The following is a 15,008-nucleotide window of genomic DNA, read 5'->3' on the forward strand; positions in this document are numbered from 1 at the left end:
AGGAAGAGGTAACTGCCTTCTGATACTTAACTCCAGGGCTCCTTCCTGGGCCCTGGGTGTCCTTTTGTCATACCAGAGCCAGATTGGAACATCCGGGGTGCACTGGTGAAGAATGGGTGGGTGTGAGCGCACACTTGACTGCTAGGCTTGTATTTCTATTGAGACCGTAGCCCAGTTGGTGGGATGGGGACTGCTAGAGACAGCTAGACCTGGGGAAGGACAAATGCCTATGCTGTCAACATGGGCACTGCTGTGTATATGAAGAAAACACTCTGAAAGATGCCATAGCTGGAGCTGAGCCTTCCTTGCTATCTCCAGTGGGGTTCCTGCCGGCTCAGGAGGTAGAGGACATGACCTCAGATAGAGAGGGGTCTGTCGTGGCGTGTGGTGCTTTCTCCACTGAGATGGGGCAACAAAGGCTGGAAGAACCCATGTTCCCCATTTGTAGCCTCTGACGGAAAAGGACCTGGAACCCAGAGAACAGGGAGAGACATCCCAGTGAGAAGCTACAGCCTGCTATTCTTCCTTATGCTGGAATAGAAGGTAAGACACCAGGCCAGGGACACAGGAGTCCAGCCTACTTAGAGGGAGGAGACAGACTTGATGCCAATCAAACTTGACATCAACCTAATAAACTAGACATCTTCAGCCAACCAAAGTGACTAGAGGAAAAAGGATGCAAGATGGAACAACTGAGAGACAATAAGGGCATGGTTCAAAAACAGCCCCTGTTAGACAGCCATTGGGTCCACCAGTAACCAGCCAATCAGTGAGCTCAGTGTCCTGCTTCTCATGGTCACAAGGAAAGCTTGATTGCACAGGAATCTCAAGAAGAAATTTGTACGTATGTGAGGTGGGTGTGTGTCCATGTGAGTGCAGGTGTGTGGGTGTGCAGGCATACTTACATGCATGTGTGGTGGTCAAAGGTCATCCTTGGGTGTATAGCTCTGGCTATCCTAAAACTCATTCTGTAGACCACGCTGGCCTCAAACTCACAGAGATCCACCTGCCTCTGCCTATGGACTACTGGCAAGGAAGGTGTGAGCTACCATGCTCTACTTACCTTAGTTTTTGAGACAGGTTTCTCACTGGCCTTGAGTGCATTAATTATCCTAGGCTGCTTGGCCAGCAAGCCCCAGGGATCCTCTCTACTTCCCAGCACTAGGGTGACTAGTGCCACCATAACTGGCTTAACATTTTTAAATTAAATTACATTTACTTATTTGTTTACGGTGTGTATGTTCATTGATGGGTACACATGTGCCCACGGCGCACATGTGGGGTTCAGATGGCAGCCTGTGAGAGTTGTACCATCTCCTTCTCAGGGATCACTTTCAGGTCATCGGGCTTGACAGAAAACGCCTTCACCCACTGAGCTGTCAGGCTGGCCCATGCCAGCACATCCGCGTGGGTTCCTGGGCACAGACTCAGGTCCTTGTCCTTGTGTGGTGAGCATTATCATGACGGGTCTGCCTCCCCAGCCCGAGAACAGAGAAAACAAACACACAAACGTCAAGGAGAGCTCTGTTTTCCCAACAGCGGTGTGGCTCTGTAAGTTAGGCCTGCTGTACACAATGGCCACCAAGAGGAGGTGAGATATTCCTGGGCCATACTGTGCCTCTGGAGCTCAGAGGGAACGAGCGGTCAGAGGCTACAGCTAGGAGAGGCCAGATGAGGTGGCCTGCTGGTCATGGGGTGTACACGAGGAGCCTGCGGGTGCTTGATGTGCCATGCACGCCTGTCTGCACTCTATGTGCTACCATACAGTTCACGAGCTTCAGGCAAGGAGCTGGAGGTTGAAACACACAAAGACTCACAGACAGGGACACTGACCTCTAGTCCCTGGTAAGAAGCCCTTTATTCAATAGCACCATGGAGGCTTATCTACCCAACAGTCAAGTGGGCCAACAGGTGAAAACTTTATCCTCTGATCCTCAAGGTCAAGGCAACACGTGCTCGTGAAGCAGAGCTGGTAAACAACTTTGACACAGCTTTCAGTAATTCAAATCAGAAGGAAAGTAAAGATCACTAACAAGGAAGAGCAGCTGGAGGCCAGGACTCCAAACGGTCCCAACATGCTGTACATCTTTCTACTTTCCTGTAGGCTTGAAAATGCTCACTGTGTAGTCCTGCAGCACTAGAGGATGGGTTTCTCTCCGAGTAACATGTTCACCCACACCTAGCTGGACAGTAAGCTTCGGGGGTCCAACCATGTCTGCCCCCCAACCCCACCAAGAAGTAGGTTTACAAGTGTGCCCATCACGCCTGACTTTTCACAGAAGTTCTGGGGGTTAAAACTCAGGCCCAAGTGTTTTACCAATGAAGCCAGCACCCAGCGCTTAACCCCACCTTTTCACCTTTCGCCTTTATGCTTCTATACTACAGCAATACTATACTATGCTATACTAACAGCAAGCCTATACTATGCTATACTACAGCAATCCTATACTATGCTATACTACAGCAATCCTATACTATGCTATACTACAGCAATCCTGTTGGAAGTCTTCAGTCACTGTCAGAGTACGTTCTGAAGGGTTTAGGGAAGGCTAGAAAACTACAAAGAGGACGAGCTTAAAGAGACTTCTAGTTGATTTCCCCATATCAAGTTCTGAATGAAGACATTTTTTTTTAAACAAGATTATTTTAATTGTACATAGATGGGTGCTTGCCTGCATGCATATATGTGCACACGTGGTACCCAGGGAGGCTAGAAGATCGGTTCTTCTGGAACTGGAGTTGCAGACAACTGTGAGCTACCACGTGGGGACTGGGATCTGAACCCAGATCCTCTGCCAGAGCAGCAGCTCCCACCTATGCAGCAGAACGACCGGCTTCTCCAGCTTCCTGCCGGGGAGTTTATTAAAATGCAGACTGTCTGGGCACACACAAGTGGCAGGAAACTCGTGGGCTTCACAGGAGCTACCGGGAAGCATTCACTAACTGCTTTCCCTGTCTGCAGGGCAGACATGTGTGACCCCATGGTCACCCAGTAGGAGGGGCAGGGCATCCATATACAACAAGACAGGGAACACAAAAGCATAATAGCTTTGCACGTCTCATTGACCAGGAGTCTTCAGAAGACCCCAGGGCCCTGGGGGAGGGGAGGGGCTACCGTTTATGCAAGGAAGCCTGTACAGTTATGCAGAAACGCTGATGTGCCAGAACACCTGGGTCTATCTATGAGGCCTAAAGACAGGAGACTCTCTTCTCGGCCAGCTCTTGCATGGAAAGGCAGTGGAAGGGGAGAGAAGGACTCACGTGTTTCCAGCTGCCTCGAGGTTGTAGTTTAAACGGCTCAGCTGAGGGGTGGGGGCAGGGAAGATTAGGTCAGAAAGGACTTGCTTGTGAACCTGTCCTTATAACACTGTTAGCACACCAAGGCACCACCCTTCGGGGTATCCCTTCCTGAGCCCCGTGCGTTTACAAGCTTTGCAATCGCATCCATAGTGATCCATTTTAATATTCCACATATATTTGCAGCGCTGGTATTGCCAATTACACGGGTGGGCAGGCATATTGGGTGGTATTTTACGGAAGTGGGTTCTCTGTGAAGATTTTATAGATGACATGTCACATCTGCTGGGCGGGGCCTTGTGATTAGGGAACAGTCCAGGAACACTAGGGAGTTAACCATACCTAACAGTTCCTTTGCTCTCTGGTGGCAGAAGACAGGCTAGTGAAGAGCCTGCTTTGTGTGGGAAGCCAAGCAGTGCTTTCTCTCCCTTTCCTTTTTGATCTTAGTACAAAGGTCTGCTCCATCAGAAGACACTAAAAAGATAAATTCACCAGGGTCTCACAAGGTTTGGTCGCCACCTAGTGGATGATCAGGGAGTGACCGCTAAAATAACCACCATTCATGCCCAATCTAAGCCTGGATTTTAGATTTCCAACTTGGTTAATTTGGCTAAGAGCAGAGAACCATTTCTAACCCATCACCACGACTACCGCAGTTTGGCATCCTCAGAGGCATACTGTGGTGATATTGTGTGTGTGTGTGTGTGTGTGTGTGTGTGTGTTTTAACAAATAAAGCTTGCCTGAAGACTGAGCTAAGAAACTAGAGGCCAGGCAGTGGTGGCACACACCTTTAATACCAGCCCTCATTAGAAAGATGCAAACGGATCTCTGTGAGTTCAAGGCCACCCTGGGATACAGGAAAACTGATTCAGTCTAAAAGAGAAACAGAACTCACACAAAGGTAATCTTAGCACTTAGGACCACACACCTTTAAACCAAGCACTAGGGAGGTGGAGACAGGAGTAATATGGCTGGGCAGAGAGAGAAATATAAGGTGGGAGGAGACAGGAGCTCAGGGCAGTCTGAGGATGCAGTCTGGGGAGGCAGTCTGAGGACAGGACTGCCCTTTGGGTCTGAGGATTTAGTAGAGGTGAAAGGTCTCTCTAATGGCTGGCTTTACTGCTTCTCTGATCACTCAGCTTTTACCCTCTACTATCTGACTTCAAGTTTTTATCAAGAACAATTAGAATTTGTTTTACAGAACATACTTCACTGTCAGAAGTGAGCTTAGGAAGAGGTGCAAAGGCCTCTGGGAAGGTTTGCACCAGGCCCTGCTCTCTCCCAAGACATCCCTCAAAAGCCCCACCCACTTTCAGATGTCCCAGGTGAGGTGTGAGCTCACTGTGCCACACTGTTGCTAAAATTCCTTCCCGAAGGAGATGTAAATAATGCGTGTCTACCCCTCCTCCCAAAGTCCCACCGATAAACCAAGATAGGATAGCACGAGAGGTCACTCAGGGGTCCAATGCGTTTATTAGGCTTTCTTATGGGGCAAGGGTGGACTGCGGGCAATGGTGTTGGTGGCCCTAAAGCAGTTCCACCGGAAGATCTTCTCTACACCATAGAAGGTGGCATAGACGCAGCCACTTCCCTCATCCTTCCCAACCTATATCCTCTAGCTCTCCCCACAAGCCAAGCACAATTAGGGTAGAATTGCATACATGTGGTTAGGATTGTCTGGATGCTCCAGCGAGGGTCCCGTAGCCTTCCTCACCCTCCTCCAAGTCGAGCATCAACAAGCCCAGCTGTGGTGATTCTCTGCAAGTGGGCACAGCTGGATTCAGGAAGATGGCCAGGAGGCTCGTCCTGCACAAGACACAGAGAACCTGCAGTCTGCTCCTCACCTGCCTACCCCTCCGCAATGATTCACGTCATCTCCAGCCATGCATCTCTGATGCAGGGAACAGCGCTCCTCACGCTTATTTCTGGGCAGTGTCAGCACGAAGGGCAAGGGAACAGAGTGCCATCCTCAGCAACTCTGGAGAAGAACCAGACAAACCGGAAAGACAACAGAAATCAAACCAAGCCAGAAAAATTCAGGTATGTGTCCTGTTTAATTAGGCTGAAGGAAGGAAAAGTCCCACAAAAACTTACACATGAGTTCTGTTTTGCCACATACAAAACCAAACAGCATTACAACAGCCAATGAACATGCTGAATATATTCAGGTCACACAATTAAACAACAAAGACTGCTATTACCTTGGATGCACTACCACCAGGGTTCGGACCTCTACCTAACTGTTCAAGTATATGAATGAGAAACAAAAGTGCAAGCCATGTAAGAAGCTCTTAGGTCTTTCTAGAACAGGATCCCAAGAGGACAAAAGATCCGAACAAACTTTTCTGTGAAGACCAATGGTATGGACCGTCTCTCCCGCAGTCTGGGAGCCAGGAGCCCTATAACCTTCAAGTCAGTTACGTTGGTCATCTGGGAAACAATCCAAAGTCACGCCACCAGTGATGACCTACACGGCTTTGTGGTCTTTCTCCACAAACGGGTGTCACTCAAGCCCCAGACACTGTTTTCCTCAAGATCTTCCCAGGTTTGACTGGACCTGGGAGCTAAGTAAACATCTACGAAATCAGAGGCACTTCCGGAAGCACGCCGATTTGCCCCTGTAGCAGGATACTCTGGTTTGGCCTTGAACTGAATGAGTTCACAGTCCAGTGTTCAATGCTGTCCACTTGCCTGCATGGGATACGTCTTTAGAGACCAAAGAAAAAGCTATGTCTGACCAGCTGCAGTCAATGTAACTGTAAAAAACTGCATTGTTCAGTAGCACCCTGTCCTATAACATAATACTGTTTAACGTGGGCACTCAACTCAGGCAAAGAAGTAAACAAAGTCACCCCTTCAGGCCTCTAGGGCTGTCTGAAGAGAACACGAATTCTAGGCCCCAGACCAGGAGTCAACTTCCATTGAGTGCTGGGAACAAACGCATGAGGCGCCATCGCTACATTTTTTCCGTTGTGAGTTTCAGTTCGGACACACATCCCCCAGGGGAAAAGAAACTTGACTCTCAGATGCCAGGGTCTTTAGGAGCACCCACATGGTAGGTGACAGGAAAGGGAACCTGGCAGTACTGCTCCAAGGAGCATCTAAGTACATATGTGCATATAATGATGTCATGCTTCCTCTTACGGGACACCTGCAGCTTCCTAAAGATCCACATAAAAATCTGGAGAAATAAGAAAGGAGCCACTTGTGGTAAAAATCATCTGCGCTCCAAGGAGTAGGGAAGTGGACACACACGGCCTCACTTACTCACTCAGGGGTGGGAAGAGGGAGAGGGGTGGCACTGTCCTCCCAAACCAAGGTGCACACCGCGGGCAAATGTGGACAGATCATCCATGGATGGCCAACAAAGTATACAGATTTTGGCCATAGAAAAAAAGCATGAGACAGCTGGTGGCATATGCCTTTAATCCCAGCACGTGGAGGCAGGGGATCTCTATGAGTCTGAGGCCAGCCTGGTCTACAGAGTGAGTCCAGGACAGCCAGGGCTACACAGAGAAACCCTGTCTCAACCTTCCCCCAAACAACAACAAACAAACAAAAGGCCTAAGAACTCCATGTAAGAAAATGCTTTCTCCAGGAGGGCAGTACAAAAAGAATCTGAAAATAAAATCCTGAAAGAAAAAGGCTGGAGGAAAAAAAAAAGTTGTTCAACATGGCTGACATCAGCCTTACAGAGAGAGCTTGGCGTCTGACCTCAGCAGCTGGTTTAAGGATAACCTTGTCTCACTCTTCGGCCTTTAGGCACCCATGGCTGTGTGGAAGCTCCAGCTGCAACAAATTACCTTTGTCCTTTCCCCCAAAGGTGAAAAAGCAAAACAAAACAAACAAACAAACAAAAAAACCAACAGAATCATGGGTGCCCAAGACAAGTCCAATCAATAATGGCTTCACTGCCTGAGAAGCAGCAGCCAAGGAAAGGTTTGCAGAAACACGTGGATGGAAAGCTCCTCAGGCAGCAAGACTCAAAGGCAGCTGAGGAGGATGGCTGTGGGAGAGCCAGGAAGCCACAAGCTCATAAGAACATTCAGGATAGTGCACGCGCACAAAGAGCCAACGTGTCTGCTCCCTCCCCAGGCACGATTAGAAGGAAGACCTTGCTCCTGGAAAGAGAAATAGACCATTGGCTTTGACCTACAACAGCAGGATATGGGTCCCTAGTCAGTAACCTGACAATTTACACTGGAGTATATTCCCACACACCATGCATGGTTACCCAGAGGTCTAGGATACCAGGGCATTCTTTCTTGCCTCACCAGACAGCAGCAGCCACCGCTGGGCCTGCTGACTTTCCCTCTGGGAAACTTACAAATGATTTTTAACTTCAGGTAAGAGGACTCAGACACGGGCTACAGCACTACCCCTAGACTTAAAATGCCTTTTAAAAAACGCACCAGAGATGCACTTTAGATGCCTTTGCCTCTGGCAAGGAACTGGCTGAGAGATAAATGACACTCAAAATAGAAACTCATGTGACCCCTAACTGGAGTGGAAGTAGGCTGGGAGGAGGGTGGGCAACAGATGAGAGAAGGACTCACAAAAGAAACTCTGCTGAGGGTTTATGCAAAACCAAGAGGCAGTGAGCCAGCTGGGCTTTTCTTCTGAGACACTAGGGTTTCTCTCCTGTAGGGCAGTACACACTGTTTCCCATACTCCAGAGACAGGGACACTGGGCTGGTTCCACACTGGTTTACTGGTACTGCTGTTTCAAACCTTTGTATCATAGACACACGAGTTCACTTTTACCTATAGGTCCCTAAAGTGCTTAAGACTGTATATCAAGAGGCGAGGGTGGGGTGGGGGGGTGGGGTGACTGGAGAGCCAGCCGGCAACTTGACTCAGTTATCACAAACAGATTTAAATTCACCATTACTTTGGGATGAATCCCCACTTTTAGACATCTGCGGGTCTTTGCGAGTCTTTACCTCAGGGGTCACTTGAACTTATACGCGCTTTGCTTTGCTCCATTTGTTTTGAGCTTCTTCTCACTGGAAGAAGAGGCAGGACCACAGTTATTTGCACTTCCCTTTTTCTTCAGGTCCAAGTGTGCTTGTGCCCTGGAGGCCCTACAGGAGTCCGTTGGGTCCAGAAGCACTGTGGACTGCTTGGGAATTCGAATGTTACCGTTGGCTTCCATTGCAGGGCTGCCTTCCACACGGGGTGGAGCGCGGAGATGAAATTTGGGGCCCTTACCTGATTTCTTCTTCTTTTCTATCCTCAGCTCTGGGCCTTGTTTCTGAGAACACAGCCTGGGGCGAGTAGGCCCATCCACAGATCTAGATGAAGTCTCAAATGCGTAGTAGGACGGGTGGGCATCTTCAAACTGAAAACCTTTCTTTCGAGAAGGGCCGGGCTTTGGAATCCCTTCTGGGGACAGGAAAGGCTTGGACGGTGCACTGGTGGGGAGCTTACCCCGTCTAGGGCTTTTCAGCATCCCAGAAGCCCCAGAGGACCTTGCCTTGGCAGCTCGGGCCTTCTCCGACTGCACAGTTTGGAGCTGCAGCCACTCCAGCTGAAGAAGTCTGTCTATGTACTTCCCAAGGAAGCCTGTGGCCCGAGGCAGGGCCTCACTCCGGCATTCTGTGTTCAGAACCACAGCCATATCCTGGAGGTCCCAGGAGCTGAACGGGGGTGGAAGAAAGTCAGGGTAGCAGTGTTCAGCTTCTGCCTGGCTCGGGTCTGGGTGAAGATTGAAGGAAACTGGGTCAATCTCTTCCGCGCGAAGGTTGAGGTCAGGAGGCGTGAAGGGGGAAGGGGGAACGGCCACTCGTTCTGAGTCTGACAGGTCACTGGCACTGTCCTCATCAGCGCCTTCCTTAATGATCTTCATGGACTGAAAGTCAAGGAACAGCTTGCGTCCAGAGGCAGCCTGACACCTGGAGCTAAGCGCAGTCTGCTCCTGCCTTCCCTCCGGGGAAATGGCTCCCGTGCGTTTATCTGCTGCAGGCTGGGAGAGGCCCAGGAGGCTGCTCCCTCCCAGGTGGGAAGAGACGTGGGGTCCCTGGGATCTGCTCTTACTCTGCCTTCTTCCTGAAGAAGTCCTTGAATGCTGGGCTTGATTCCAAGATGAGCCAGCATTCATACTGCTAAAAAACAAAAGCCACAAGTGCAGTCTGATCACCGATGAATTAGGGAAACAGGAGTCTCCTGCTAACACTTCAGCAGTTACTAATATGAGGCCTCCGTGCAATTTATAGAAGCAGGGTTCGCGAACCGGTTTCCCCTCTGTACTCTAGGCAGGTGCCGGCAGAGAATGCATGCCCCAAATGTGGACACACGTGTTCTATGTAACGACAAAGGAGCATTTAAAATCTTAACAGTTTCTCAATGTGCTTTGTCTTGTAATCTCAGAGCAACTGTGTATACCTTTAAAAAAAAAAACTCACTTTTAAAATCTGTCACAGGACTCGTGGTCTGTTCTACTGGTGGTCAGCACTGTTTGAAAATATTCAGAAATGCAGCTAGGTTTGGAAGCACATGCTGTTAATCCCCACACTCCAGAGACAGAGACGAGCAGATCTCTGTGAATTTAAGACCAGAGCTACCTTGTCTCAAAACAAAATAAAAGTCCTCTTGGGAAATATTGAGAAATAAACCCATAAGCCCCCTTTTGCAGACATATTTTAGGGGAGGTGCAGATACCATGTCAACTCAAGTTTTGCGGCTGGGATGCAGATCAGCAACTGTCTGTCCTGCATGGGCAAAACCCCAGGTTTAATCCCTGGCACCTAAAACACCTTGAAAATGTTTTGCTGCTGTTTATTTTTGTGGGGTTTTTGTTGTTGTTGTTTTCTATGCGTGGACGTTTTTGTATGTGTGTGTGTTCATTGTGTGCGCATGTGAAGCCCAAAGCTGATGTTATGAGTCATTCTTGATCAGTCTTCCACCTAATCATTGAGGCAGGGTCGCTCAGTCAAACCCGAGCTCATCTCTATGGATAGCTTTTCTTTAGAATTTTTTATTATTTTTAAGCAATGTGTATGGTGGGGGGTGGTTCTGTGCACAGTTTGTGACTGAAAGAGTCTAAGGAGGCCAGAGGCATCAGATCATCTGAAGCTGGAGTTACAGAAGATTGTGAGCCACCTCATATAGATGCTGGGGACCAAACTTACAAAAAGTCGTGTGCACTCATAACCACTGAGCCATCTCTCCAGCCAGACACGGCTAGTCCTGCCGGCCAGCTTGCTCTGGAGTTCCTGTTCCTACCTTCCAAGGCTGGAACTGTGGGCCGGCTGATACATCAACCTGGTGTTTGCCTGAGTTGCCCAGTAAGCACTCACACTACTAAGCCCTCCCCAGCCTGGATTCCACTTTATCGCCAGCTGGGAGAGACTCTGAAAGAACTACGATTTTAGGATGTAAGCTTTTCACTGTTCATGCCAACCTATACCAGGAGTCAAACACTTTTTACTATCTTTTCAAGTGGGCAACACCTGGGAAAAGTTGTGTTTAAAAGGCTAGAAGGATCTGCCTTTTGTAGGACGAGACAGGATCCGGGAACTAGTTACCTGCTTTTCTGACGAGAGTCACTCATCCTATTCCTCTTCGTGAACATGTCACAGGGCTGCTCATCGTCAGAGGTTTGATGGGTCGTCTAAAAAAAAAAAAAATACAGATTTTTGATCAGAAAGTGCTGTGAATTTACACGCCTGAGCGTGCATGAACACACACACACACACACACACACATATACACACACACAGTAGCAGAGCCATCCTTGTGGCGTGACGTGACTGCTACTGTCTTGAATCAGAACAGGAGACGTTTGCAAGGTCAGGCCTAATAGTTTCCCTAGTAGAAAGAAGTCACAGGACACCTTAAAAAGATAGGGACTATGGGCACTTCCTCACTGAGGGAGCTTGTCAGCCGCACTTGAGAGCCCCTCCCCCTTGCCAAGAGCTTGTCTTACCTACTTCCCTAACAGCATGTGGTCTCAGGAAGTGACAGAGTAAGTAGGAGGTGGAAGATGAGCTGGGGTAGGGCTCCTGGGATGCTACTTTTTGACTTGCCCCTCATGCTGGAGAGGGGCTGTTGGTAACGTGCTCTTTAAGTCTCCCATGTTCCTTTAAGTGACCCCAGTAAATTCACTGGTTCGTCCAGAATGGACTTGAATGAAACTATTTATTTGGTATGTTGATGCCCTCTCTAATGGTTTTTAAGATAATCTTAAGTATTATACAAATAATATAAATAATGCAACAGGGTGTGCACGCGTGCATACACACACACACACACACACAAACATACGCACACTTGAAGCACATAACGAGAGAGCACCGAGACAAATCTAAGTAAGATTTCCTCTCCATTACATCACCTTCTCTGCAGTGCTCAGAACAGCCTTGCTCAACCTGCTGCCAGATGATGACAGCTGGGGAGGTGGCTTCTTTATTCCCCTTATCTTTGGAAAGGACGTCGAGCCACCGGAACTGGAAACAACACAACAGTGACAGTAAGTACTGACTGCAATCGGCTGCCTTTCCGCGGGTTTTTGATCTTTGTATTTGTACCACATTGAAACCTTGAAGCCGTGACTGTGCAGTGGCTCAGAATTCTGCACTACGAGATGAGAGATGGGGGAGGATGTTGTTGTATGTTTACACTTTGACGGTTTTAATATTTATCATAGATTACATGTGTGTGGTAGGGGATGCGCACACGTAAGTGTGGACGCCCTCAGAGGTGAGATGATGGGTATCAGACTCCCTGAACTAGAGTCAACAGGCAGTGTGAGCTGCCCAACATGGCTGTTGGGAGTGCTTACATGTTTTCCTCCACCATGTCTGTTAAGTATAACACCACAGTATTATGAGAACTGGGAATGAATCCTGGACCCCCACCTACACACAAGTGCACACACTCCTTGGAAATGATGCCAATTAAATTCCCCTTTTACCTTAAAGTCCCATGTCCATTCATTCATCCACTCACCCAGTAACACGGGACAGTCTAAGACACGCAAAGACGGGCTCAAGGCCCTCATCCCACAGAGATAAAACTTTAGTGGGGAGGCACTCTTAGAATTCTTCTAACTTCCCTGTCACCCCAATCCATTACAAGACAATCAGTGGGGGCCTGGAGAGATGGCTCAAGACTCCAGAGGACCCCAGTGACGCTTCGCTTCTGGCACTATGTGGTTGGCTCACCAAGCCTGCAACTCCAGTTCCATGAGACACCCTCCCTTGGCCTTTTCATGTGAGGATACACATATATGCATTTTTTTTAAATGTAAAAGACCATGAGTGTATTGACTTCCAATGTGGGCTATATGCTGTCTCACACTATGAGTTGCGGGTTCCCACACCACACTCATAGTTCCTGTTTTTTTGAGGAGCCCGTTGAACGAGCAGGCCTTAGAAACTGAATATTTCTCTCTCATAATACCCCAGCATCTATCAAATGGAAAAGAGGTGGACTCATGGGAGAATTTCAGAACTACCACACTCATGTAAGACTTTTAGGTTTGGATTTGAAGATAACAAAAATCACATCATAGCCTTTTATGGTTAATGACCCCAATCAACAGGCTTGATCCGTTTTAAATGCAAGAAATATTCATTGGCCACCCTCTTTCTTTTCCCTGTTCTTTATGTTGTAAAGTGGAAAAGGAACCAAGAAGGGATGTCTGACCCAGGCATCATCCTCTTTAGAATGCGCAACGCATGGTTTCAGCTTGCATAGCAGCAAAACTAAAGCTCAAGATATTCTGGCTACAAACATGCTCCTCAAGAGCCAGAAGCTAGATTCCTGCAGCTGCACAATCCATCTTGGGCATTAGCTCCTGTTCCCAGCCTTCCTCTCTGGCTGCAAGCCCGGCAAACGGAAGCAACGTCCCCCCATCTCCTCCCCAGGGATCTAGCTGCCCGGCCAATAGGGAGGCACAGCATGGTGGGGAGGTGTGGGCAAGATGCTTCCCTCAGCAGCAAGCTAACCCCAGTCTGGCCGCTGGTCCAGGTTGCTAGGGACAGGTGACCAGAGCTGGGGGGCTGGAAGCTCACCGTAGTCCTAGGTCTCCAGGCCAGCCCAGGTTGGGCTCTGTCCCGCCCCCACCCGGTACTCCTCTAGCCCAAGGCCCCGGCAGCAAGCACCCAGCGAGACTTCAGCTGCTGCAGAAACCATCGCTGATGGATGGGTGCAGCGAGCGGGCAAACGCACCAAGGAAGCCCAGCAGACCTGCTCAACGGACTGGGCGCACGTGACGAGGATCCCGGGGGGGTGGCTGCGGAGCGCTGCGACAGGGCGGGTGCGGCCGGCGAGGCTGGCGTGGGCAGCGGGGTTCCGGCAGCGTGGGGCGACGCGGGGCGGCGGGGCAAGCTAGCGGGACGCGCCCGCAGGCAGGCGGCGTCACGAGGGGCGGGGCTCGGCGGGGGCGCGCCGGGAAGTTGCGCCTGGAGAAGTTGCGGGCTGCTGAGTGTCGGAGCCGCTGGGTTCCCCGGGCTTCCCGTAAGCGCCAGGAAGAGCAGGGAGAAGCAGGCGCCACCCGGCAGGGCTCACCGCTTCGGGAAGCAGTCCTGGAGAGTGAGGTCCGCCCTAGGAGATCGCTAGCCGCTGAGACCGGAGCCAGGCCGCGAGCAGGGAGCGGCGTCTCGGGGCTCCCAAAGGCTGTGCTACCGGAACGCCCAGGGGCTAGGCTGGGACGCCCGCCCTGGTCCCCGGCTGGGCCATGTCCAGAGGCCCGGGCTCTGCCCCGTTGCCCCCGACCCCGGGGTTACGGAAACACGCTCCTCGCAGCTTCAGCTGTCTCTCGGATCTGGATCCGCGACCCTGCAGACCCCCGGGCTGCGACCCTCGGCTGCAGCCCATCATCCAGCGGCGCGCGCGCTCCCTGCCCAGCTCCCCCGAGCGCCGTGCCAAGGCTTCGGGAACTCCAGGCACTACGTGCCGAGCCGGCTGCAACCGGCAGCTCCGTGTGCGCTTCGCTGACGCGCTGGGCTTGGAGCTGACGCAGGTCAAGGTGTTCAACGCAGGGGACGACCCGTCCGTGCCGCTGCACGTGCTGTCGCGCCTTGCCATCAACTCGGACCTGTGCTGCAGCAGCCAGGAGCTGGAGTTCAAGCTGCAGTGCCTGGTTCCCGACTTCCCCCCGCCGGTCGAAGCCCCGGGCTTTGGAGATCGCCTGGCAAGGCAGCTGGTGTGCCTGGAACGTGTCACCTGCTCCGACCTGGGCATCAGCGGCACAGTGCGCGTGCGCAACGTGGCCTTCGAGAAGCAGGTAGCAGTACGCTACACCTACTCTGGCTGGCGCAGCGTGCATGAGGCCGTGGCTCGTTGGAGAGGGCCTGCTGGTGCCGAGGGTACCGAGGACATCTTTGCCTTTGGCTTTCCCGTGCCACCTTTCCTGCTGGAGCTCGGCTCCCACGTACTCTTTGCACTGCGCTACCGCGTGGCTGGTGCTGAGTACTGGGACAACAACGATGGTCGCGACTATAGCCTTACTTGTCGCAGTCATGCCCTGCACATGCCACGCGGGGAGTGCGAAGAGAGCTGGATCCACTTCATCTGAGCTGCTGGCTGTGAACCTGGAGCTTCCATGTCAGCAGAACTGCAGTCACTTCCCCGTGGGTACTGATCTCTGAGTGGCCACCTCTCACCCCACTCTTCCTTTCAGCAGTCTGGCCTCGTTTCTTGCTGTCAGGCTCTGCACCGGTGGCCTGGCCTGTTTCCTAGTGAATTGTCTGGAGAGCCTGGTGGC

General features: G+C 50.8%; 2 protein-coding genes across 2 annotated transcripts; one reads left to right on the forward strand and one right to left on the reverse strand.

The window, feature by feature from the left end:
• Positions 1–8,136: 8,136 nt before the first annotated feature.
• Fam217b (family with sequence similarity 217 member B) lies at positions 8,137–9,398 on the reverse strand. The gene has a single exon (XM_038331997.1). It carries the CDS (start codon positions 9,396–9,398, stop codon positions 8,250–8,252), a length of 1,149 nt encoding a protein of 382 aa, XP_038187925.1. The 3' UTR covers positions 8,137–8,249.
• Positions 9,399–13,718: 4,320 nt separating this feature from the next.
• Ppp1r3d (protein phosphatase 1 regulatory subunit 3D) lies at positions 13,719–15,008 on the forward strand. Its single transcript, XM_038331913.1, has one exon. The coding sequence runs from the start codon at positions 13,980–13,982 to the stop codon at positions 14,817–14,819; it is 840 nt and encodes a 279-aa protein (XP_038187841.1). The 5' UTR covers positions 13,719–13,979; the 3' UTR covers positions 14,820–15,008.

The sequence above is a fragment of the Arvicola amphibius genome, chromosome 5, assembly GCF_903992535.2.
Source record: "Arvicola amphibius chromosome 5, mArvAmp1.2, whole genome shotgun sequence".
Lineage (NCBI taxonomy): Eukaryota > Metazoa > Chordata > Mammalia > Rodentia > Cricetidae > Arvicola > Arvicola amphibius.

Bases quoted from the DNA above. Each gene is read 5' to 3' on its own strand.
- Fam217b (XM_038331997.1), bottom strand. From the start codon at position 9,398: ATGAATGCTGGCTCATCTTGGAATCAAGCCCAGCATTCAAGGACTTCT.
- Ppp1r3d (XM_038331913.1), top strand. From the start codon at position 13,980: ATGTCCAGAGGCCCGGGCTCTGCCCCGTTGCCCCCGACCCCGGGGTTA.